Here is a 27,201-nt window from a genome sequence, read left to right on the forward strand (position 1 = left end):
ACTGTGGAAACTTAACACTGGACTTCAAGCAACTTGGGCTATGAGCTTCTCCAGCCTTCCTCAGACTCTAGGACCTTGGTTTCCAAATGAAATACAAAACTTGCTCTCATCTGAAAAGAGGACTTTGGACCACTGCGCAACAGTCCAGTTCTTCTTCTCCTTAGCCCAGGTAAGACGCCTCTGAGGTTGTCTGTGGTTCAGGAGTGGCTTAACAAGAGGAATATAACAACCGTAGCCAAATTCCTCGACATGTCTGTGTGTGGTGGCTCTTGATGCCTTGAACCCAGCCTCAGTCCATTCCTTGTGAAGTTCACCCAAATTCTTGAATCGATTTTGCTTGACAATCCTCATAAGGCTACGGTTCTCTCGGTTGGTTGTGCATCTTTTTCTTCCACACTTTTTCCTTCCACTCAACTTTCTGTTAACGTGCTTGGATACAGCACTCTGTGAACAGCCAGCTTCTTTGGCAATGAATGTTTGTGGCTTACCCTCCTTGTGAAGGGTGTCAATGATTGTCTTCTGGACAACTGTCAGATCAGCAGTCTTCCCCATGATTGTGTAGCCTAGTGAACCAAACTGAGAGACCATTTTGAAGGCTCAGGAAACCTTTGCAGGTGTTTTGAGTTGATTAGCTGATTGGCATGTCACCATATTCTAATTTGTTGAGATACTGAATTGGTGGGTTTTTGTTAAATGTGAGCCAAAATCCTCACAATTAAAAGAACCAAAGACTTAAACTACTTCAGTCTGTGTGCATTGAATTTATTTAATACACGAGTTTCACAATTTGAGTTGAATTACTGAAATAAATGAACTTTTCCACAACATTCTAATTTATTGAGATGCACCTGTATGTATAATTTTTTTTTTTTTTTTCAGTGAACATTTATTTTAATTCAGGTAACAAAAATGTTTTTTTATGATTTTAGTTTTTGTTAACCCTGTTACTTCTGTGTCTGTGTGAAGTGCATCTTTGTTTTCTGCAGTCAAATCATTTGTCTAATAGCTGCTAATCTGTCTAAACTCTGATTTAAATCTTGAAATGCGATCAGCTGAATGAAGATCCTGTCGCTCGTGTCTCCAGGTTTCCCCTACAGCTTGAGAGCGGACAGACGGTGGAGTGTACCGTGGCTCAATACTTCAAACAGAAGTACAACCTGCAGCTCAAATACCCCCACCTGCCCTGCCTACAGGTGGGCCAGGAGCAGAAACACACCTACCTGCCCCTGGAGGTCAGTCCTGTCATCCGTATGGTTAGAACGGCCATAGACAACCTTCTCTGTTCTGATGTGGTTTGCTGTTCTCGTAGGTGTGCAATATTGTAGCAGGACAGCGGTGCATCAAGAAACTGACAGATAATCAAACGTCCACCATGATCAAAGCCACAGCGCGATCAGCACCAGACAGACAGGAGGAGATCAGCAGACTGGTGAGTGCTGACCTCTCTTGTGTGCACGCGGGAAACGCGCCAGCTTTACATACAGTGAGCACTGACTAGTGCATTGTTGTCATGGTTACATAGCCAGAGTATTTTTACCCATAGGATAATATAGAGCTTAAAATATACAGCCAAAAGAAAGAAAGAAATGCATGTTTTTCAGCCTTTTGATGATACGTGGTATGCATCTCAACAGTTACGCATAAAGTTTTGCAATCGAAGAAAACCTTATTTTAACCATTGTTGCCATCTCGTATGTAAGCATATGTATATGAAAAATAATGCGATCATCAACATTAACCGCTGTTGAAATGTCAATCCAGAAAGTGGCCTGTGCAAGCTTTTGGAGTAGGCCTACTGTTGGAAGCCATCTACTGTATTTTTGCTTTGATAATATTACTGATTATGATCCAGATGTAGTATTTGATAAAAATGCGATTTTTCTCCGCTTTTTGCTCACAATGTTGCTTTTTTTTAATGAAGCCTGCCTACATTCAAGTATTGATTTAAAAAAAAACAATGCTTGAAGCTAGAATAAATAAGCTAGACATTTTGTTTGAAAGTAGAGGGTCTGATCTTTATTTTGATGTATTGCATACAGTGGGGCAAAAAAGTATTTAGTCAGCCATCAATTGTGCAAGTTCTCCCACTTAAAAAGATGAGAGAGGCCTGTAATTTTCATCATAGGTATACCTCAACTATGAGAGACAAAATGAGAAAAAAGATTTTTAAAGAATTTATTTGCAAATTATGGTGGAAAATAAGTATTTGGTCAATAACAAAATTTCATCTCAATACTTTGTTATATACCCTTTGTTGGCAATGACAGAGGTCAAACGTTTTCTGTAAGTCTTCACACACTGTTGCTGGTATTTTCCAGATCCATGCAGATCTCCTCTAGAGCAGTAATGTTTTGGGGCTGTCGCTGGGCAACACGGACTTTCAACTCCCTCCAAAGATTTTCGATGGGGTTGAGATCTGGAGACTGGCTAGGCCACTCCAGGACCTTGAAATGCTTCTTACGAAGCCACTCCTTCGTTGCCGGTGGTGTGTTTGGGATCATTGTCATGCTGAAAGACCCAGCCACGTTTCATCTTCAATGCCCTTGCTGATGGAAGGAGGTTTTCACTCAAAATCTCACGATACATGGCCCCATTCATTCTTTCGTTTACATGGATCAGTCGTCCTGGTCCCTTTGCAGAAAAACAGCCCCAAAGCATGATGTTTCCACCCCATGCTTCACAGTAGGTATGGTGTTCTTTGGATGCAACTCAGCATTCTTTCTCCTCCAAACACGACAAGTTGAGTTTTTACCAAAAGTTCTATTTTGGTTTCATCTGACCATATGACATTCTCCCAATCCTCTTCTGGATCATCCAAATGCTCTCTAGCAAACTTCAGACGGGCCGGACATGTACTGGCTTAAGCAGGGGACACGCCTGGCACTGCAGGATTTGAGTCCCTGGCGGCGCAGTGTGTTACTGATGGTAGTCTTTGTTACTTTGGTCCCAGCTCTCTGCAGGTCATTCACTAGGTCCCCGTGTGGTTCTGGGATTTTGCTCACAGTTCTTGTGATCATTTTGACCCCACGGGTGAGATCTTGCGTGGAGCCCCAGATCGAGGGAGATTATCAGTGGTCTTGTATGTCTTCCATTTTCTAATAATTGCTCCCACAGTTGATTTCTTCACACCAAGCTGCTTACCTATTGCAGATTCAGTCTTCCCAGCCTGGTGCAGGTCTACAATTTTGTTTCTGGTGTCCTTTGACAGCTCTTTGGTCTTGGCCATGGTGGAGTTTGGAGTTGGACTGTTTGAGGTTGTGGACAGGTGTCTTTTATACTGATAACGAGTTCAAACAGATGCCATTAATACAGGTAACGAGTGGAGGACAGAGGAGCCTCTTAAAGAAGAAGTTACAGGTCTGTGAGAGCCAGAAATCTTGCTTGTTTGTAGGTGACCAAATACTTATTTTACCGAGGAATTTACCAATTAATTCTTTAAAAATCCTACAATGTGATTTTTCTGGATTTTTTTTTCTCATTTTGTCTCTCATAGTTGAGGTATACCTATGATGAAAATTACAGGCCTCTCTCATCTTTTTAAGTGGGAGAACTTGCACAATTGGTGGCTGACTAAATACTTTTTTGCCCCACTGTATTCATACAACAAAATATTCTGGGGGCCATGAAAATTTCAGTGAAAATCAGCAAAAATGCTGGCGGTGGCTGGCAACTTTTTTCAAAAACGCTGGCGGTGAAAGAGTTAAAAGGGAAAAAACCTGCAACTGTGGATGCCTTAAAAATTCATTAACTGAAATGGTGTTAATATACAGTATACCAAATTACTTCAGTCTAATAAGTGCAGCTCAGCATCTGTGGCAGGCTGTCGAATTCCTCTCACAGATATTAATTTGATCTGTACCTCAGTAAAAACTAGACCTGGGATTTGAAAACCAGAATGATTTCACTTCTTAAAACAATTTCATTCTCTCGAATTCCTAAATGAAGCGTTAAGAGAATCAAAGCAGAGCCAAATGCACTAAATTCCTTCTGTTTTTCATCTCTAGTAAATATAAAATAAAACCCCTGCTGACAGAAATGCACTTTAGATGAAAGTCAGTGCTTGCTCCTTTATACGTTGATTAAAAACATGACAGTTTTCCACATTTTTGATCTGTGATCATCAGTAGAGTTGTCTGGAGTCATCTTGAGACCAAGCTGTTGTGACGCTGATTCATTCGTCATGTTTTACACCATGTTTCTGAACAATTTCCTTACAGAATATGAGAAATAAATGAATGTCACTCATTGTCATTGGGGTTCATGCTCATATAAACAAACGATCAATAAAGTTCACCATGTCTAACAACTTCCAAAAAGGTCACCAGAAACTTTAGTTGAGGTTTACACTATATCGTCCAGATCAACGAATGAATATTTGACCATTTTGAGATTATGAACTGTTAAACTAAACCTACACCTGTTTGATGAACAGAAAGTTTGGCTTGACATTTCCAAATTTAACAGACGGATCTGTCAACACTCCATTTCTTTTTTTTTTTTCAATTTTGTGTTTAACTGTTAAAATCGGATTTAATAAAAAAAAATTGTATTGTATATTTGCATTATATCAGCTCTCTACATACTATCAGCATTGACCATTGAAAAACCAATATTGGAAACATTTAGTTTTATTTACTTTATATTTTATGAGATATTGCAAGAGAAACTTTCAAACGTAGCAAGTAAATAAAGAAATCTTTTACGTTTTAATGTACATTTTTGGTCTTGCTGTGTACAGTTCATCCGTGTACGTTATTCCAAATTTAAAAATAAAAGTTTTTATCTTTTGTGAAAATGCAATAACTTGCTCTGCCTCTGACGTTACTTCCCTTTTCAAACATAATCAAGCTGTCTCACTTCTTAATCATTTTGAGATGCAATGCCCAATTTTCAAATCAGTTCCTATAAAATGAAGATAATTTTTTCTTATTCTCAACTATCCTGTTTCAATCAGTAAAGATGCACATTGTGGAAATAAAATGGGTTGTGAATGCAGTATCATGTTTGAGGAGCATTTTCATAATCTTCACTATATTTTATTTTTCTGTTCAGATGAAGAACGCTAACTTTAATCTGGATCCCTACATTCAAGAGTTTGGAATCAAGGTGAAGGACGACATGGCCGAGGTGACGGGGAGAGTCCTTCCCGCTCCCATCCTGCAGTACGGCGGTCGGGTAAGATCTGTTTTACTCAATCTGGAGCTCAAACAGGTCCTGTACTTCTTGTTCTTGTTGCTCAAACAGTAGATCATAATGCTCGTAACGCCAAGGTAATGGGTTCAATTCCCAGGGAATGCACCATCGGTCAAAAGTTTGGAATATATATTTAAAAATGTTTTAAAATAAGTCTCTTCTGCTCACAAAGGCTGCATTTATTTGATCAAAAATACAGTAATATTGTGAAATATTGCAATTTCAAAGAACTGTGATGCGCAGCTGTATTTTCAGCATCATTACTCCAGTCTTCAGTGTCACACGATCCTTCAGAAATCTTTCTAATATGCTGATTTGCTGCTCAAGAAACATTCATTATTATATTTTATTTAGGGTAAGTAAAAAAAAATAAAATAACAGGAAAGAAATTAATACTTTTATTTAACAGTGACGCATTAAATTGATCAAAGTGATGGTAAAGACATTTGTAATGTTAGTGTAAAGATTATATTTCAAATAAATATTTCAAGTAAATGCTGTTCTTTTTGAAAAGAGAAGAATTCTAAAAAAATATATATTAATTTCCACAAAAATATTAAACAGCAAAAACTGTTTTTAACATTGACAATAATCAGAAATGTTTCTTAAGCAGCAAATCAGCATATTAGAATGATTTTTGAAGGATCATGTGACACTGAAGACTGGAGGAATGATGCTGAAAATTCAGCTGCGCATCACAGAAATAAATTACATTTTACAATATATTACATTAGAAAACAGTAATTTGAAATTGTAATAATATTTCACAATATTACTGTTAATCAAATAAATGTAGCCTTGATGAGCAGAAGAGAATTCTTTGACTGGTAGTATAAGTCACTTTAGATAAAAGTGTCTGCCAAAGGCATACATGTTGAGGTGCCGCTTTGACACATCCAGCGTCGCGTCGTCATCACCTCTCTTTCTGCCGGTGAACAGAATCGTGCCATTGCGACTCCCAACCAGGGTGTGTGGGATATGAGGGGAAAGCAGTTCTACAACGGCATCGAGATCAAAGTCTGGGCCATCGCTTGCTTCGCCCCGCAGAAACAGTGTCGGGAAGAGGTGCTCAAGTAAGGAAACCCACGTATAGTACACAATAAAACTGATTTCTGTACGTTACCCGCAGGTTTTCTACAGGTACTCGCGTCTGTTTTGCATTATTTATATTTTTCACTGATGTTGACTTCACTGATGTGTTTTCACTTTGTTTTCATTCAAAGCTACTGTTTATGCTCCTCCTTATTGTTTTATAGATTTTCTTTTGTCATTTTTCATTCTGGTTGGTTGTTAGGTGCTAGATGACAGAAGCATCCTAAAAGTTCACATTTGCATTTTCGCCAATTTTTCCCCCATATATCGGAGCTTGTTACACGTGTATAAATGGCAAAAACACTTATTTGGCGTTTGATTTATGCCACTTTGAAATGTAGTGTTTAATCTAATACATACACTGCCATTCAAAGGTTTGGGGTCAGAAAGATTTTAATTATATTTAACTAAATAAATATATATTTTACTGGTTTCAAGAGAAGCGTTGTTCATAATAGACATGTGTAGCTGCATGCATGTAAATGAATACATTGAGCCAAGACTCACTCTGAAACTTGCAGCGCATATTTTTATCAAAATAAAAGCTCAATGGATTACTGTTTACAAATGATGAAATTAAGACAGAAATACTTATTGCAATTTTACAGTAAATTCTAATAATTTATTACTTTTTTTTACAGTAAAAATTATTTTACAGTATACTTGCAATCAGTGTTATTTTAGTATCATTGAGATACTTTTATAGTTTTTCTTAATAATAATAATAATAATAATAATAATTTTGAATCAGTTTTATTTTGATATGTTCTGTTTTCATTTTAATTTAAATTTTTGTTGGTTTTTGTATGTCTGTGTAGTTTTAAATTTATTTTCTTTCAGTTTTTAAACCATTACTAAATTTAAATCTGAAATCTTTTGGCAACTAGCTGAAGTAAAAGGTTTGTTTTACTTTATTTCAGTTAATGTTTATTTTATTTCAAGCAGCATGGTCTCAGTTTTAGTTAACTATCATAACCCTGTTTCTTATTTTGTTTGATATTTGTATTTCACAATATGACTATAATCGCAATACAATAATCAATAATCACAATAAAATCATGGCAATTATTATTTTATTGTAATATTGAACAAAATCGTTGGAATGTGACCCTATGAAGATTAAAGTGGAATGAGATTTTTTTTTAATTTATTTATTTTTTTTTAACTCTGAAAATAATTTTCGAATTAATTCAAATGCTGTTCTTTTGAAATTTCTGTTCAAAGTATCCTAAAAGAAATATTTAAAATATTTAAAAAACCATGTTAAAAAAAACTATTAAGCATCACAACTGTTTTCAACCTTGATAATTATAAGATCTATTTCTTGATAATAAATCAGCTACGAATACTTTGGTGTTAATGTGATGATCCCTTCCTCAGGAACTTCACGGACCAGCTGCGTAAGATCTCAAAGGACGCTGGGATGCCGATCCAGGGTCAGCCGTGTTTCTGTAAGTACGCACAAGGAGCCGACAGCGTGGAGCCCATGTTCAGACACCTGAAGAACACCTACTCTGGACTGCAGCTCATCATCGTCATCCTGCCCGGAAAAACACCCGTCTACGGTAAGAACGGCACACACACACACACACACACACACACACACACACACACAGAGCCGGCCTCCTGCCAAACGCCCTCAGACTAATGAACACACATTTGATCTGTGCAGCGGAGGTGAAGCGTGTGGGAGACACTCTTCTAGGAATGGCCACTCAGTGTGTTCAGGTGAAGAACGTGGTGAAAACCTCGCCTCAGACGCTCTCCAACCTCTGCCTCAAAATCAACGTCAAACTCGGCGGCATCAACAACATCCTGGTGCCACATCAACGGTGAGAGCGTGACTGAAGTCTCCCTGAATGTGTTTAGATTTTCACTACCAGTCAGAAGTTTTTGAACTGTAAGATTTTTAATGTTTTTTTTGTTTTTTTTAAAGAAGTCTCTTCTGTAAATAAAATATATAAAAATAAAAGTCTCTTCTGCTCACTAAGCGTGCATTTATTTGATCTGAAGTACAGCAAAAACAGTAACTATTTAAAATATTTGAATTGCTGAATTTTTAGCATCATTACTCCAGTCACATGATCGTTCAGAAATCATTGTAATCTGATTTGCTGCTCAAAAAAACATTTTTTATTATTATTATTAGATTATTAGATTTTTTTCAGGATTCTTTGATGAATGGAAAGTTCAGAAGAACAGCATTTATCTGAAATAGAAATCTTTTGTAACATTATAAATGTCTTTATCATCACCCTTTGATAAATTTGCTAAATAAATGTATTAATTTCTATAATTTCTTCCCCCCCCCAAAAAAATAAAAAATAAAATTATACTGACTCCAAGCTTTTGAATGGTATAGTGTATAATGTTGTTATTTCAGATAAATGCTGATATTTGGATATTTCTATTCATCAAACAATCCTGAAAAAATTGTGTTTTAAATATTGATAATAATAATAAATGTTTCTTGAACAGCAACTCAGCATATTAGAATGATTTCTGAAGGATCGTGACACTGAAGACTGGAGTAATGATGCTGAAAATTCAGTTTTGATCACAGAAATAAAAAAACATTTTAAAATATATTCAAACAGAAAGCAGTTATCTTAAATGGTAAAAATATTTCACAATATTACTGCTTTTGCTGTACTTTGGATCAAATAAATGCAGGCTTGGTGAGCAGAAGAGAATTCTTTAAAAAACATTAAAAATCTTACTGTTCAAAAGCTTTTGACTGGTAGTGTAGCTTGAGCGTTAACACTTTATTTGAACCTTTTCGCAGGTCGGCAGTGTTCCAGCAGCCGGTGATCTTCCTCGGAGCAGATGTCACTCACCCGCCGGCTGGTGATGGGAAGAAGCCGTCTATTACTGCTGTGAGCACGTCACACACACGCTGCATTTTAACACTTTCAGCTGTTCTCATGAAGTCACGTGTGCGTATTGAATGACATTTTTAAATTCAAGTTGGGCTGAGAAGCTGTTTACCCTAAAATGAGCGGACCTCACATGAATAACTGGCACATTATAAGCAACTATCGCACTGTCTTGAAACCATAGTCATGTAGACAGGAGGCTGGAAGGCAACCAAACAGTTTGTGCTATTTTTAAGTGCTGTTTAGAGGCAGAAATCCGGTTTGCTACCTTAATTAAAATTCAGTTCAGTTGAAATCTAAATTCAGTTCTGAATAGACACAATTTCTGCAGTTTTATATGGATTTTTCAAAGGAAAAAAACAAAAAACAAATAGAAATGGCTGTGATATGTAAAATCACTTCAGTGTTATTTTAGTATTTTCTTTATGTACTTTCATATTTATAATATAATATAGTATCTCATTACTGAGCAACTTTACAGTTTCTGTAGAGAAAAATTATAATAAAAATATCCATGTTATACAACAATAATAGTTTGGCATCAAACAGAAAGAATGCAGATAATAGCAAATAAATGTAAAAAAAAAAAAAAATTCTATACAAAAACACCACTGTTCAAATTTTGGGGTCAGTAAGATTTTCTTTGAAAGAAATGATAAAATACTTTATTTGGCAAGGATGACAGTAAAGACATTTATAATTTTACAAAAGATTTCTATTTTTATTTTTTTTAAAAATGCTGTTATTTTGAAATTTCTATTAAAGTATCCTGAAAAATACAAACAGTATCACAGTTTCCACAAAGATATTCGGCAGCACAACTGTTTTCAACATTAATAATAATTAGAAATGTTTCATGAGAAGGAAATCAGAATATCAGAATGATTTCTGAAGGATCATGTGACCTTTTTTTTAATTTTTTTTTATTTTTTTTTTATCAGATAAATGCAGACTTGGTAAGAGACTTTCATCCAAAAGATGAAAAAAAAAATCTTAATGACCCCAACATTTTGAAGAGCAGTGTATGTGGACAAACTTAGACAGAAGATTTAGAGAGATATCAGGGATTTTTAAAATTGTGATTTCAAAGGCTAGAAAATGTAAAATATTAAATAATGTAATACAATTATGAACTTAAGATTTCATTTTTTTTTTTTTTTTTTTAATCTAGAAATCACTTTTTGTGGGCAATTTTTATAAACAATAATCCTAAATCGCAAACGATTAGAAACATCATGGAAATTCATGAGCCAAAAGGTGTGTCTCCTCGTCGACTGCCTGCTGTAGCTGTTGTTGATGGAGCTTAAGTTGTTCCTTTACCAGCAACGGGTCTATTTTTATATATGACTATACACTGCTTAATTCAATTTACGTTCTTTTTGAAGCTAGGTGTACAAAATCTAAACAAAACTGCATGATAATATACTCAAGCTGCTTTCTTGAATGGACCAGTCATCAGATGTGTTATATAACAAGAACAGCTATTATTGATCCAGGACATAATGAAGTTATATAAATGTAACACAGCTCTCTGTAAACCCAACCTGAGATGAAAGCCACTTCATTTGAGTCTCAAACCGAAGGCTGTAATTTCCAGCTTGCTTCTCTTTGTGGCCGAGTGCCGCCCTGTTTGCTGTACTTAACACCGCTGACGGCTCCAGAAGTGGCTCGGAGCACGGGCGGAGTGAAAGGGAGGACGAGCCGGAGGTGGGCAGGACAGGATGGGAGCTTTGAAAAGGAAAAATGGCTCACCGGTGACTCACAGATGCAAAGGAAATGATGTCACCTCCCGCCCTGCGCATGCAACCGCTTGTAAGCGTGTACTCTTTCGCCGGTTGCCAAGCGATGGTGACAAAGGGCTGAGTCACGCAGACGGACGGCGAGAACATTTACAGAGGCTGGATCATGAAGAGGGAGTGACGACAGGCCGGTTTCTGTAGGGAACGTGAGCCAGTTGATGATCATTCGCTTCTCTGCAACTAGGGGGCAGCAGATTTCTGGACCACCTCTGCAGCCATTCACATTTGTTTTGCATTGTTTGGTTTTTTCACTGATTCTAACATGCATTGCTCTGATGTTTTTACTTCGTTTAGATTCAAAACAGCTGTGTCATGTTTTTCCTTGTTATTGTTTTGTAGCTTATTTTTTTGTCAATTTAAGTATTCTGGTTGGTTGCTAGGTAAAAATTCCATCCCGAAAGTCCACATTTGGCAACCCTTTGTTTGTTTTTCTCATGGGTCGGATCTTGTTGCTTGTGTGTGAACAGCAAAAACAAAATTTTTAATCTGATACATACACTGCCATTCAAAAGTTTGGGGTCAGTAAGATTTTTATTAATTACTGTATTTATTCAGCAAAAATGCATTGTTGACATTTATAATGTTGCAAAAGATTTCTATTTCAAATAAATGCTGTTCTTTTGAACTTTCTATTCATCAAAGAATCCTGAAAAAAAAATGAATCACAGTTTCCACAAAAACATGAAATAGCTTCACTGTTTTCAACATTCATAATAATCAGAAATGTTTCTTGAGCAGCAAATCAGCATATTAGAGTCATTTCTGAAGGATCATGTGACACTGAAGACTGGAGTAATGATGCTGAAAATTCAGCTTTGATCACAGGAATAAATTACGTTTTACAATATATTACAATACAGAAAACTTATTTTAAATTGTAATAATATTGCACAATTTTACTGTATTTTTGACTTAGACTTTTTCATAAATGGAAAAAAAAGATCTTAATGACCCCAAACATATGAGTGGTAGCATTATATCTGATCAGCATCTAAATACTCATATCTAATTTTATAATTAATTTGGATTTTTCATAATTTTTATTGAACCTCATTTTTAATGCAGCGTGCTATTGTGATGTAACGTGCTCTGACATGACTCATCTGTGCAGGTGGTGGGCAGTATGGACGCTCATCCCAGCAGATACTGCGCTACAGTACGAGTACAGCGACCCAGACAGGAGATTATTGAAGACCTGTCATACATGGTACGAGAGTTACTCATCCAGTTCTACAAGTCAACCCGCTTCAAACCCACCAGAATCATCTTCTACAGGGACGGCGTACCAGAAGGACAGTTACCACAAGTAAGCACTATTATGGTTCATTCAGAAGTCTCTTCTGCTCACCTAGACTGCATTTATTTGATCAAAAATACTGTAAAATTTTGAAATATTATTGCAGTTTAAAATAACTGTTTTCTATTTGAATATCTGTTCAAATGTAATTTATTCCTGTGATCAAAGCTGCATTTTCAGCAACATTACTCCAGTCTTCAGTGTCACATGATCCTTCAAAATCATTCTAATATGCTGATTTTCTGCTCAAGAAACATTTCTGATTATTATCAGTGTTGAAAACAGTTGTGCTGCTTCATATCATTGTGGAAACCTTGATTAATTTTATTTTTCATGATTCTTTGATGAATATACATTTGAAAAGGACAGCATTTATTTGAAATAGAAATCTTTTGTAGCATCATGAATGTGGTCTCCTTGTGTAGATCCTGCACTACGAGCTGTTGGCCATCAGAGACGCCTGCATCAAGCTGGAGAAGGACTACCAGCCGGGCATCACCTACATAGTAGTGCAAAAGCGCCACCACACCCGCCTTTTCTGCGCCGATAAATCTGAAAGAGTGAGTTTCTGCAAAACAGCATTTAAAACATTTTGTAGCAGAGTTATTAATCACGATTAATCGCATCCAAAATAAAAGTTTTTGTTTACATAATATATGTTTTTGTACTATGTATAATTATTACGTATATTTAAATACAAACACATGCATGTATATATTTACAGTATGTGTGTGTGTTTATATATACATTAAATACAGTACCCATACATATAGTATGTAAACAAAAACCTTTATTTTGGATGCGATTAATCGTTTGACAGCACTCTATTTTGCTAATATATTGAATTTGATTTTATTTTTGTTTTTATTAGAATTTTAGTTTTTGTATTTTTGTTGTGTTTTGCCATTTTATTCGTTTTGTATGTCTACATAATATTTATTTAAGTTTTAACTTAAACTAAACAAAGATGAGAATTGTTGTCTTCACAACTAGCTAAAATAGAACAGATTTTTAAAACTACTTTAAGTTTGTTTATTATTTTATTTTATAATGTTTTTTATGGTTTTAGTTTTAGTTTGAGGTATTTTAGTACTTGAGCTTATTGTAAACAAAATGAGAAATGTTGAAATTTAAAATAGCTTAAATAAATGCTAAATTTAAAATAAATTAAAAAGTAAAAATTGTTTAAATTAATACTTTAAACAAAAAATAAACATTTAATTAAAAACAAAAAAATGTACATGTAATTCAATAGCTGAAATGTCCAGTTCAACTATCTGGATTTTTCATATTATGTGTGTATGTAATGTATGTATAAAGTTTAGGTTAATTTAGCAACCGTGATTCTAATCCATGTGGTTTTGCTCAGATCGGGAAGAGTGGGAACATTCCAGCAGGAACTACGGTCGACACCAGCATCACACATCCGTTCGAGTTTGATTTCTACCTGTGCAGTCATGCAGGTATTCAGGTGAGCTCACAGACTCAGCACAAACATTCATTCGTGGCCGTGTGCCTGTGATTGTGGTGTGACGTTCTGTGGTCCTCGTCTCAGGGCACCAGCCGACCCTCACACTACTACGTCCTGTGGGACGACAATCGCTTTACGGCTGACGAGCTGCAGATTCTCACCTACCAGCTGTGCCACACATATGTGCGCTGCACCCGCTCCGTCTCCATCCCAGCGCCTGCGTACTACGCCAGACTCGTGGCTTTCCGTGCCCGATACCATCTGGTGGATAAAGAGCATGACAGGTGAGGCCAAGATCATGAGCATTTGTAGTTTAAATGTTACTAAAATGCATTAGCTATTTAACAATAATACTGTAGCTCTGTTCCAAAACCTTGCAAGTTGCCTTGCTGCCTACATAGAAAACTACATCCTAAAGTGATGTTCCTTTCCACTGACCTGCTTCTACATATCTACTACATCAGGAGTTCCCAACATTTTTGTCAGCCAAACCCTTTAGACATAAAATATTTATTTGAAGTATCCTCTAAAATTGTAGGTTGATATTTCAATAATTTAACGACACTGTTGCATGTTTATGCTTCTCTGATTTTGGTTAATGGTCACATGACATGCAATTATTCAAATTAATTTTTATTAAGAGTTTTATTTTATTTATTTTTTATTATTTATTTATAGACATGCACATATATTGGGCTTATTATTATTATTATATAATATTATTTATTGTTGTTGTTTAAATTCCAATTTTTATAAATTGTAAATTACAATTGTCCTGTAAAATAATGATAGGCCTAATAAATATTTTATTTTACACTGCAATTTGCAATACTAATATTATAATACTGATTGAGATATATTGAATACTTTCAGTATTGAATAAATATTAATTGTTTATAATCAACATTTCTTTCACTTTATATGTCATTTATATTTATTTACTGAGCTTTTTGCAGTGCATTCTGGGATTGCCTTTTCTGAAAGGAGACATGTAATTCTTATAGTTTTCATTGAGATTTAAAAAAAAAAAATCCCTTGTATCTAGAACACGCCTATAAAGCCTAAGCAAGGCAAGAGTACACGCTTTCAAATGTATTAATATAGTACATTTAATAAACAATGGTAATTCAAGTGTTTTACATAAAAGGGATTTTTTTTTTTTTTTTTTTTTAAATAACCGTAAAACATGCATGGCAATGTAAAAAAAAAAAAATAGATAGATAGATATAGATAGATAGATAGATAGATAGATAGATAGATAGATAGATAGATATTTAAAATGTGCTAAAAACAAAAAAGAAGAAAAGACAAGAATGCATAAATAAGATGAAACAATGCCAAAAAAGGTAGTCAGCTCACTAGGTTTTAGAACAGACCTTTTTTCTTTTTTTGCTTTGTATTTATTTGATCAAAAATACAGTAAAATTGTGAAATATTATTACAATTTAAATTTACTTTTTTCTATTTGAATTTGTTGTAAAATGTAATTTATTCCTGTGATCAAAGCTGAATTTTCAGCATCATTCCTCCAATCTTCAGTGTCACATGATCCTTCAGAAATCATTCTAATTTGCTGCTCAAGAAACATTTCTGATTATTATCAATGTTGAAAACAGTTGTGCTGCTCAATATTTTTGTGGAAACCGTGATACATTTTAATTGAAATATTTGAATCTAACATTATAAGTGACTATACTTCCACTTTTGATACTCTAATGCATGTAATATCAGTTTTGAAGTCATTCGTTATCTGGTCTCTGTGTTTGTAGCGGGGAGGGCAGTCACGTCTCCGGACAGAGTAACGGTCGGGATCCCCAGGCTCTGGCCAAAGCGGTGCAGATTCACCACGACACCCTGAGGACCATGTACTTTGCCTAAGCAAACCTTTGCCACACACCCCTCGAGCCAGTTCACCGGGTGCTACCTGTCCCACAAAGCCCACAGAACCCAACATGGAGTCTCACACTTTGTTTCGTTGAATCTGGCTGAACTATGCTTTTTTTTTTTTTTTTTTTTTATTATTATTTAATTGTGTATTATTGTATGCTACTTTCGCACTCCCACATGTATGTATGTATGCAATACGGAGGGAAGGAACGCAGACGAAGCTGTCGTTTTGTATGCCACCACAAAGCTGCCTCTTAACCTGACGCCAGAGTTCAAACGCCCGAAGTGGAGGAATCGTTGTTACTTCCTTTGGCATTATTTTTATTGTCGTGAAAGTTTCTTTTTAAATGTTTTATTTTTGTGAATGACATGGTACATTAGCACTTAGTTTTAGTCGAAAGGCACCGCGAGCCCAGAAGAAGCGCAGGCAGTGATCGACTGTAGCAGAAGCCGCAGACGCAGGTGTCTCGGATCGATTTTAGACTCGCCGTTAGTTAAGAGAGTGGCCGAATTAGCGTAACGATAGATGGACCACTGAGTGCATCGATGCATTTGCACTCTCACATCAGCATAACACCGAAACCAGCATTATGCACCAGCCAAACGCCATGCCAACCGGTGACAAAGGGCCCTCGTCTGTGAAACGTGCAGTTTACTGCACTTGAAAAGGATGATTTTGCTCACTTTTTTTTTTACTTCCAGTGCACACAAATCTTCCTGAACTTACAGGAATAGTTCACCCAAGAATGATGATTTAAAAAAAAAAACAATTCTCCCATGAAACAGAATGAGCTGTTTTCAATGCAGCACTAAATAGATGGTGATTTATACTGTGAAGCTCCATGTGAGTGTCATATTATGGAAGTCATATTTTAGATTTGCATAAGAAAAAGACCCAAATTTTAGTTGTTATTCACTTTTTTTGCTTTTTGTGTTTTAAATAAGACTGTAAATGAGATTGAGAGCTGCAATGGAGACCAGAATCAGTTAATAATCACTTAATCATGTGAATTCAGAAGACTTGGAATACAGTATTTTTACGGCAGTATAAATTACCATCCACCCTTTGTGAATTTTTTTTTTGTTTGTTTTTTTTTTTACATTTTTGGGTGAACTTTTCCTTTAAACTGTTCCTTCCACTGGCCTCTGTACACGAAGCAATACAAGGTCACTGAGAGCAGTCATTAAGATGATTGAAGAGAATGAGATGCAGGAATAGCTGTTTGTATATAGTGAGCCTGTCCTCTCTCCCACACAGGCTCACAAAGGCCGTTGGGTCGCATCGCCACACATCGTAGCGGTTCTGCATTGTTTTCAAACGTGCCGTTGGTAACACTGCCACATTCCCTTCCCAACAAGCACATTTAACACTTGCCAGTATCATTGCACCTTTTGCCCTCGCCTGACGCCCATCGGTGCAGCGAGCATGTGGGCATGACGGAAAACGCCTTTTCCGCAGGTTAGAGGAGCATTATGCCATGTAATCATGTCATACGGTGGATGTATGAAATGCATGTTTAAACTGAGTTGGTGTTGTAACTGGAGCCTCTTAGTGATCATATTAAGACTGAGCCCGTACTAACATTTGATGCCATACTTTCTCACCCGTTTGCCTTAAAATGAAAAAGCTGTCATTACGAATCTGGATTTTTTTCTTTTTTTTTCTTTCCTCCCACAGCTGCATACAAATAACACTTCATAGGATGAATAAATAATGACAGAGTTTTCATTTTTTGGTGAACTTTCCCTTTAAAGAAACCTTTTACTGCTATAAAAAGTGGCTAAGAGTCTCCACAAGGTGGTGTTGTTGAAAGACTCTCCTCAAAGCACCTAAAAACGGTTTGTTGAAATTCAAAGGGATTTTAATGTAACGGTTGACCATGTGTTATTTTAACTTGCGTTTATGAAATGTATACAAAGACATGCCTTTATATATTAGGTTTTACCAAGCCAACGAGGTGATTTTTATTGATGCCCGCTGTACAATATTGATCCGGTCTGTCCTAGACTAAATATTCTGATGCAGTACTTGACTCTCAGAAGCCACAGCACCTCATGGGTGATGAAGAAGATGGAGGTGCGTGACGGCGTAATTGGAGAGTGAACTTCACCCGACCTCAATGTTTAAGCAATATTAAGCCACTGATAAAGAACAGTCCGTATCATAGCACTTCCCAGTAGATTCAATGAATGAACACATAAGTCATTTTGGCTCTGTATGTAATAGTGAGAGGACTTTGTTCGGGACGATTATTTTTTAAAGAAAATAAAAGTTGTTTTTTATTAAATACTGTGTTGAGTCCTGTTCTCAGATTTGAGGGGGAATGGAGTTGAAATATACAACTGTATTTCATTATTTACTTCTTTTTGCAATGACAGTCTTTTGTTATTCATACATCTAATTCTATTGATGTAGCATGCATTTACAACACATTTACATCCATTTCGAACAGAAACCAGATTTCAAATTGAAAAAGCAAGTTTTTAAATGTTGATAAATGACAATGTTTTTCTTTGGAATAACATGCACCGATTAATGCATGCTTCATTAGACCAGGAAAGTGATTCAATTATGATTTCATGTTGACTTTAATCAATCGCATTTTCACGCATCCTTTGTAAAATCATTCTTATCATATATTCTGTTTTATTAAATGAATACCATAATTCATACCGTAACACCATAAATCATGTTATCAGTATTCATTCTTGCACAAGTTACTGCACTGAATTGAATGCTACAGTTTATTTAAGAATGGTTTTACGAAGGATTTTATGAGGCCTAATAAGTAAAATCACTCTTATCATCTTTTCTGGTTTATTGAATGGGTTAAGATTACGTTTGTATAACCAAGAATTTTTTTTTTTTAAACATTTTTAAAAAACTGAGCACAATGTTCAGAGAAAATTTTGAAATAACGTTTTTATGACTTAATGGGAACATTAGCAAAACATTCTCAGAAATGTTTTTGATAGATAGATAGATACCCAGCTAACAAGGAAAATATTAGGAACTTTAGATAACATTTTGGCAAAGTTCTCTCAAAGTTATGAACAAACAGTAACATTAATAGAATGTTTATTATTAAAGTTAATGTTGGTCTTTAATAATGTTCTCAAAACATTAGCACAAAATATTATTCATACATTGTTCATGAAACATTTTAGTTGAACGTTTGTCTGACATTTTTTTTTATGTTTTAGAATGTTCAGAGACATTTCAAAAGTAACATTAGTAACAAAAGTAGCATTAACATTCAAAAGTAACAAGTAACAAAAGTAACATCCCATAATGTTTGCAAAATGATAAAATAGAATGTTCAATTAACAATTGTATAACCAAGAAACTATTTTTTTTTTTTTTTAAACTGGACGTTTAGAACGTTCAGAGAACATTCAGAAATTATGTTTTTATTACTTATTGACAACTTTATCAAAACGTTCTTAGAGCAAAATTTTGCTAGTTGATAGATAGGCTGTTCATTAAAAGTCTGGTAATTAAAAGTTTGTTTGACATTTTTGAAATGTTTCAGAATGTTCAGAGACATCTCAAAAGTAACGTTCCCATAACATTTGCAAAATGATAAAGTGTAATGTTCTTAACGTTTGTAGGCTATAAGGAACATTAAAATAAAAAATAAAATAAAAAACTGGACGTTTAGAACGTTCGGAGAACATTCAGAAATAACGTTTTCATAACTTAATAGGAACGTAAACAAAACGTTCTTAGAACAAAATTTTGTTAGCTGGTGGATAGATCATGGATGGATGGATGGATGGATAGAATTGAATGGTTTTGCGAAAATGAATGAGGCCTAATAAGTTGATGATGATGATGGTGATGAGGCTGCCTCAAACCCCGTCCCTTCCCTCGCGTGCTCGCGCTTCCCCTCGCAACCAATCAGCGCGCGGCTCTCGCGGCAGGTCCGTGCGTCTCGCTCGCGGAGGATCAGACGCTCCATATTTAGCTGAAGCGAGTCTCGCAGAGGCTCTGAGTGTCAGAGAAACCCTGCGAGAGAGTTCAGCTCCCAACTTATTTCGTGTCACCGCCGGCGTAAAACGAAGGGAGTACGCGCCATCGAAAAGCCTCGAGCTCCGAGGACGGAATTCATGGAGGATCGGGGACTTTCGCGGATTTTTCCCCTCACAGATGGGAATGTAGCTTAGCTGGTTAGCCTGGCCACTAGCAGTAGCAGGCTAGCTGTGTCGAAGAGCGGAGGCGACATAAGTTGACTTTTACTCGCTATAACGTCATAACACCTCAACAAACCGCCTCAGTATTTCCAAAGACGCGTTTCTGAAGGCGTCGCCGTCACAGAAACAGCGGTTCGGGACTGTATTCAGGGGAACTTCTCGTCTTAGCTGGCTGGCTAACTGGCCGTCACGTCAATCTGTCAACCGAACCTGAAAATCCAGACCGGATAGTTCGAGCCACATACGGAGGCACCGAACCTCCCCCTCTCCTCTGATATACGAGCTTCTGGGACGCTGGATTAGGAGCCCTAAAACCGGGAGGAGACGCTCACATTGGGTTAACGGAACCGTAGAGTTTGTGAAGTTCGTCTACTGCGAGCCGGGGACGGAACCGGACAGAGACCTCATGAATGGAAATCGGAACTACAGGTGTGTATATAGTGTTGGTTCTTTTGCGCACATCTGGCTGTTTGCAGCGTCATGATGAAGGATTGAATGGATACATATTTGTGACCCTGGACCATAAAACCAGTCATAATGGACAATTTATTTGAGCTGGATAAATAAGCTTTCCATTGATGTATGGTTTGATAAGATAGGACAATATTTGCTTAAGATACAACTATTTGAAAATCTGTAATCTGAGGGTGAAAAAAATCGAAATATTGAGAAAATCGCCTTTAAAGTTGTCCAAATGAAGTTCTTAGCAATGCATATTACTAATCAAAAATTAAGTTTTGACTAGGATATTTACAAAATATCTTCATGAAACATGATCTTTCCTTAATATCCTAATGATTTTTGTGAGGTCTAGTTATGCTGTTTTGTGTCTCTTGTTTTGTCAAAGCGATTCACAAATTGGTCTGAATGAATAATTAGAAATTCGGTGTGAATTTCATAGTTTAAAATGTGTGGAAACCCATTTTGAACAATAATCGGTTTGACCAGAATATTTACCTTTAACTTAAAACAATTTATAAGAAATTTATTTAATGTGTTATTTGGGTAATAACTTGACCTTGTATAAAATAAGGATTTATTCTCAAGCAAAATTAATGATAAACAAACATAAAATGGAATGCAAAAAAATCTAAATATTGAGAAAATCGCCTTCAAAGTTGTCCAAATGAAGTTCTTGGCAATGCATATTACTAAATAAAAATTAAGTCTTGATATATTTACGGTAGGAAATTTACAAAATATCTTCATGGAACATGATCTTTACTTAATATCCTAATGATTTTTGGCATAAAAGAAAAATCGATAATTTTGACCCATACTATGTATTGGCTATTGCTACAAATATACCTGTGCTACTTAAAACTGGTTTTGTGGTCCAGGGACACATTTGTATTTTGACATGTATTATGTTACAATACATGTAATGTTATATATGCTGAGCATCGTTATGGTTGAGCAGGTGTTTGTGCTGTTTTTAAGCAAACTTAATTGCACTATTAAACCAGCATCTGTATCTGACATTTATAAGCAAAGACAACCACAAACTCTCACAACTTTGCCTTTGTTGTGAACATCATGTTTATTTAAAACCTTTCAAACCTATTTTTGACACTTATTTATGCTAGAAGTATTATTGAGTCCCCATGGAAAACCTAGAGATATCTGGGAATTTCAAAACTGTGTTTTACAGGCCTGGAAATGTCATGAAAATGGATCAAATCTTGGACTTTTTATAGCGATTGTGAATATTTTTTTCTATTTATCATCTACTTTAAATTATTTCATGTTTCAGTGTAGATGTCAAGCCATAGTGCGGTCTAATTGTGCTATTTTGTGTCTCTTGTTTTGTCAAATCGATTCACAAATTGGTCTGAATGATTCATTAGTAATTCCGTGTGAATTTGACTCGGATGGAAATTCATTGTTTAAAAAATGTGGAAACCCATTTACCAGGGGTAGAACAATAATCATTTTGACTGGTATTTTTGCCTTTAACTTAAAACTATTTTTCAGAAATGTATTTAATGTGTTATTTGGATAATAACTTCACCTTTTATAAAACAAGAATTCATATATTGTGTTTTAATTGTGATTAAAAATGTTTTAATTACGTCCTAATGATTATTCAGCCATTATTGTGTCAACTAGTGAAGTAATTGATTTTAAGGTAATAAGGTCATCAGACACTAACATAATCCTGTTGGTTGTGAAAAGCCAGGATGTGTCTCAAAAACTTTTCCACTAGAAATCTCATTAGGACTGCTTGACTGTACCATAGTCAAGCGTTTCTGTGAAATACTGAGTTCATGTTTGTACTGTTCTTGGTACATGTCTTGTAGTGTGGTTTAGATCAGAGCAATTATCTCATTGTGCCTCATCGTGGGCTTTTTAAAGGCTGACTATGAGTCATTTTGTGATGTGATGAAGCACTGGTCAGACATGATGGGGGTGGTTTGCCTCAAGTAACCAGCAGTAAGTGGGTTAGAATCAGGTCAGACGAGTGACCTCTCGTAACCTCACTGACATCAAGGTCAGGAGTTCATCGCAGGCAAATTTCCCATTTTTAAGTGCACTTCTCTAAAGTTGTGTATTCCCTTTTGCTTGTGGCTGTTTTCTTGAATGATATTTGTTCTGTGTTGACTAAGGTGATATTTCAGGGGTCTGCATTGTGTCACCTATGGAATACCCCCATCTGAAGGGGCTTTGTGAAGAAAGGCTATCTTACACATTGGATTTTCCCTTAGAACATGTTCAATGGTTCTGTACTATTGCTGAGAAATGAGGCTTTTTCAAGATTGTATAAAATAATGTGCCTTTAGGGTACAGTGGTTGATTGACACGTTTTTTTTTTGTTGTTGTTTGGTTGTTTTTGCCCCCGAGTAGTTTTCAACATAATTGGCAGCCTAAAGAGCCCTATGAAATCTGATTTATTCTTCCCAAATTGTTTTTCCATTTTCTGGATTCACTTAAATGGTTAAATTAAATATTATTCATCAAAAAGCATGTCTAATAATTGAAATCGTGAAACGTATACAATTTAACAATAATTTATTAAAAAGTAACAAAATATTAATTTTAGGGCCCTATGAATTTTTAAAAAAAATTCTCACAAATTCCATTGAATTTTTTTCTCTAAATTCAATCTTTTTTTCCCATTTGGATTTTTCTGGATTCTGTTTTAATGGTTAAATAAAATGTTATCACTCAAAAAGCATGTCTAATGAATTGAAATCATAAAAAATGATACAATTTAACAACAGTTTATTAAGGTGGTATCTTTTTCTTTTTCCGAATGAATTCTGTCATTAACTGGATACTGTGATTCTGTCCCTGTGAGTCTGTGCTGTGGGAACTAAGTGGCCAGTGACCGTGAAGAGACCTAACCTGCATGGTTTTATTAGGTTTGATGCTAAAAATGGCATGACTCAAGGTGTTTAATAACACCAGATGTTTCCTGTCACCAATCTAAGAAGAGCCCCTGTTGAGGGGAAGCCCCCGTTGATTTCGAGGTAGTGCTACAGGTGGGTGGGTACAGGCCAAAATGTTGTTTTCCCGCGCAAGTTACATAAATTGTTTTTCGAACCTTTCGAGAGCATGAAGTCACTTAATGATCAAAGTGCCCAGTTTTTCCCAGTAGTTGTGCTGTTGTGCCACAGCGTGCTGCATTGACTTTTGATTGCCGCTGTTTGTTTGATGGCAGTGCCAAAGCAGAGGAAGAGTTACGTCCTTTGTTTCAACAAAAGCCCCTCGATCTCCTCCCATTGCCCATAATCTGATGACATGCTATGTGTGGTTTCTATGGTGAGTGCAGTTTGCCTTAAACAAAGGGGGCAGCCAGCGCTGTCTGTCAATGTCTATAAATGTATATATTTATATTTGCTCTTAAATGGCTTAAGAGGGAGATTTTGAATCATTTCAACCAAATTGCAAATGCTTATTGCAGTTATGTAAAAACACAGTATAAAGTCTAGTTAAAAAAAAAAAAAAAAAAATCAAAATAAGCGTTTTAAACAGTTTTCCCCTAAATTAAACATTAGTTATCAGTTAAGCTTTTATATTCAGATATTCACTTTTTTTTTTTTTTTTAATACTTTATTATAGTTTTGTAAAGCAAGCTGTTCATCTTCAGAGGTTATTGATTAATGATGTTGGTTAATTATCAAAATGTATTTATTAGGGTGATTTTAAACCACAATTTCAATTGAACTTTGTAGTCAAGATTGGAAATATTTAATGCAGTTATGAAAAACGTAGTAAAAAGTCTAGTTAAAAATGAAGCATGTTTTAAACATTTTTCTCCCTAAATGAACATTAGTTAGGCTATTAATTTTTAAAAGTAACTTATTTCAGAATTGTATCTTGCATAATGTTTTTCACATTTTACTATTATTCAATGCAGTATTACTCTTGTAAAGCAGGTAATTTTGTTGTTATTGTGTGAAATTAAGCATAAATGGAACAATGAAAACCCAAAATGTATTTATTGTTCTGTTTAAAAGAGTGATTTTGATACATAATTTTATCTAGACTTTAACTGCATCCAGTTAAATTGAAAATATTTAATGCAGTTAAAAATTTACAGTTAAAAAGTCTGTATTTAAAAACAATTAAAAAAATCATTTTGAACAGTTTTCCCTTAAATTAACACTGGTTATCAGTTTTTAAAAGTAACTTATTCAAAAGGGTTTCTTGCATTTTAAAAATTTCACACTTGTTATTCAGTGCAGTTTTAGTCTTGTAAAGTAAGCTGTTTATCTTCAGAACTGATGAATGATTTTGTTGTCATTGTGTGAAAAAGCATAAATAGAGCAATTAATAACCAAAATGTATTTATTGTTCTGCTTATGCTTTTAAATATTGCTATTTATTGTGCCCTTAAAAATAATCCGTGCAAATCAAATTTTTAAGAGACCTATAGCCAATTAAAAAGCAATCATTGGATGCTCATGATATTGCATTGTTTTGTATTGGCCAGCCCTGTTCACCACGTGCACTGCACAGTCACTATGACCCATCATAGCCCAAGAATGTGGTCCCTTTCATTTTCACTGCTGAGACACTGCAATTCATTGTCTTGCAGTGTGCAGGCTGTAAATTAAGTAGAAAAAGATGGATGAAGAAGAGGTTTTAGGGCCCTCTGGAGTGGGTTGTCAGCCTGGGGAACGTTTTCATGGCAGTTGCGTATGGAGGCTTAGCAATCTCTGTGTGCATGGGGCCCGCTATGGCTTTTAGGGCCTTTTTTTTCTTTGAAGGTTAGTTGGGGGAAAGCAAAGAGGCTCTGAGGAGGGAGTTTATACCGTAAGAGGAGAGAAAGGGACGAAGCTTGACCTAGGCTAGACCTCGGAGTCTCCTATCTGGTTCAGATGACTTTTCAGATGCCTTTGCTTAATTGCTTCTTTTCTGCTTGATAATTTGTCTGTTTCACGCTGTGCTTGTAGCAAATTAAGCCTGTTAACTACACAGGGCGCCTTTCACCTCGCTGTGGTGGAATCTCAACCCAGAATGGATCTTATTCATCAGAAGCACTCTTGGTGTGGTCAGGGTTCAGGCTGTTTTCCTCTGCCATGTACCTTGGCAAATATTGGCCAGCGTCTGTCCCTGCAGAACCCCAACACCCCTGCTTTGCCAACGTCCATGGTGTCCTTATCGTAGCTGTTGATTCTGAGTTAGTTATTTTAAGTGAATCAAAAACTATTTTAAAGTAGTTGGAGTGGTTAATTATTGAATTAATTTGACTGTCTTATACTAAACTGCGGGTTATTGCTTTCATCATGTTTGTTTTTTAAATGATTTGCTGTTACTACTTTATATTACTTAATGCTCAGTGTTTTTTTTTTTTTGTAAAACTGGTGGTTTGTATCACTCTCTCTCTCTATATATATATATATATATATATATATATATATATATATATATATATATATATATATATATATATATATATTATTTTTTTATGAAATCTGTTTTATTTCCTCCCAAATTCTGTTTTCCACATTAGATTAAATTTGGAATTGAATTAATTTTAATAATTAAAAAACAGTCTATTGAAGTTTGTTTGAAGGGTTAAAAATTTCTCTCTCAATTCTTTTTTTTCTTGCAGTTCTAAGTTTATATGGCACAATTCGAACTTAAGAACTTACTTTCTTGCAATTGTGATTTATATCATTTTTTTTTTTTTTTATTGTTTTTTGTTAATCTATTTATTTTAGATGAAGAATTTATTTTCAAAATTGTAAAAAAAAAAAAAAAAAAGGCAGAAATGTGAGGGAAAAAGTTACAATTTTCCTTTTTTAAAAAGAAAAACTTTCGATCATTCTAGTCATTAGAACTTATTAAACTTTATAAAAAATAATATTAGGGTTTATGAAATAATTTTACTCCTGAAATTCTGAGTTGTTTGTCATTTTTCTGAATTCCATATTTTCTGATTTAATTAATTTATCATCAAAAATGGTGCTAGAATTTATAGAACTGTACCAGTTTAATCAATGTTTTGTAATAATGAAATGAAAATAATTTCTTCACAACTAAACGTATCCTTTTAGTATTCAAAGATTTGCCAAATTCTGTAACATTTCACTGTAAAATCCATTTTTTTTATGACAGGACTCTGCACATTTTGAGTAATCTGAGGTATTTTATACAACTGATTGAAATATATAACATGATTAACTTGGTGCTTTCATGCCACCTATAAGAGACATTGTAAGTCTTTTTGAATGGGAGGGATTGTATTACATTTATTTCTGATTTGTTGTATCTGTTCTAATCTTAAATGATCTCATTATTTGGCAATGCAGTAAGCATAGCATTTTTTACAACTGTACTAAAAGAATCTTCCATCTTAAAAAGAGAGATCAGAATCTGAATGAACTATAATTGTTTCTAGAACTAGAATTGGTCAAAATGTTGATTGCAAACAATCACATAAATCAACATTTAAGCCTATTCAGAGCAGATAATGAGAATAATATTTCATATTTTTTAGTTGTAGTGCCCAGCCCTACAGCTGTGTAGTTCAGACAGACCATGCAAAAAAACTGGCCTCTGCTTTCGCTCTTATCTCCATCTCCGGATTACTGTATCTTTCAAAGGTTACATCTTTACCTTAGCAGGAGCTGTTTGATGGCTGCCACCTGAGTTACTGTGTCGGCCGGTTTGCCAACTGTACACACGCATGGACACACACGCTCCAACTTCCCATGCTGTTCTGTCACTCTGTGCGTCTGAACCCAGTGCCGTGACTGACGCCATTGTGTCGTACCGCCGAGCTCTCGGCCCGTTCCCACAACCCAAGCCTCTGTGGATTAGACTCACAACAGCTGTATTGTGTGTGTGTGTGTGTGTGTGTGTGTGTGTGTGTATTTGCTGTAGTGTGCTAGAGAGGTAGAGAGCTCAGAATACAGTACTGCATTTATCGCTGGATGTCTG

The 27,201-nt window shown here is 35.4% G+C and overlaps 2 protein-coding genes across 5 annotated transcripts in view; both read left to right on the top strand.

The window, feature by feature from the left end:
• The window catches only part of ago1 (argonaute RISC component 1), a 31,762-nt gene extending 13,878 nt beyond the window's left edge, over nucleotides 1–17,884 (top strand). Inside the window, exons 9-20 of the mRNA XM_058746880.1 lie at nucleotides 1,085–1,232; nucleotides 1,310–1,429; nucleotides 5,053–5,175; nucleotides 6,133–6,266; nucleotides 7,666–7,850; nucleotides 7,958–8,117; nucleotides 9,071–9,161; nucleotides 12,072–12,266; nucleotides 12,683–12,817; nucleotides 13,627–13,728; nucleotides 13,813–14,012; nucleotides 15,498–17,884. Coding sequence (XP_058602863.1) covers nucleotides 1,085–1,232; nucleotides 1,310–1,429; nucleotides 5,053–5,175; nucleotides 6,133–6,266; nucleotides 7,666–7,850; nucleotides 7,958–8,117; nucleotides 9,071–9,161; nucleotides 12,072–12,266; nucleotides 12,683–12,817; nucleotides 13,627–13,728; nucleotides 13,813–14,012; nucleotides 15,498–15,606 — 1,702 coding nt within the window. The 3' untranslated portion in view covers nucleotides 15,607–17,884. The remainder of the gene's footprint in view (nucleotides 1–1,084; nucleotides 1,233–1,309; nucleotides 1,430–5,052; nucleotides 5,176–6,132; nucleotides 6,267–7,665; nucleotides 7,851–7,957; nucleotides 8,118–9,070; nucleotides 9,162–12,071; nucleotides 12,267–12,682; nucleotides 12,818–13,626; nucleotides 13,729–13,812; nucleotides 14,013–15,497) is intronic.
• A 1,587-nt stretch (nucleotides 17,885–19,471) lies between these two features.
• ago3a (argonaute RISC catalytic component 3a) overlaps nucleotides 19,472–27,201 on the top strand; it is a 44,436-nt gene continuing 36,706 nt past the window's right edge. For 2 of the 4 annotated variants that reach the window (XM_058746336.1, XM_058746337.1), the window contains exon 1: nucleotides 19,472–20,238. In XM_058746336.1, coding sequence (XP_058602319.1) covers nucleotides 20,220–20,238 — 19 coding nt within the window. In that variant the 5' untranslated portion in view covers nucleotides 19,472–20,219. The remainder of the gene's footprint in view (nucleotides 20,239–27,201) is intronic. The other 2 variants (XM_058746338.1, XM_058746339.1) reach the window with 1 other exon arrangement.

This window comes from Onychostoma macrolepis, chromosome 16, assembly GCF_012432095.1.
Source record: "Onychostoma macrolepis isolate SWU-2019 chromosome 16, ASM1243209v1, whole genome shotgun sequence".
NCBI classification, from domain to species: domain Eukaryota; kingdom Metazoa; phylum Chordata; class Actinopteri; order Cypriniformes; family Cyprinidae; genus Onychostoma; species Onychostoma macrolepis.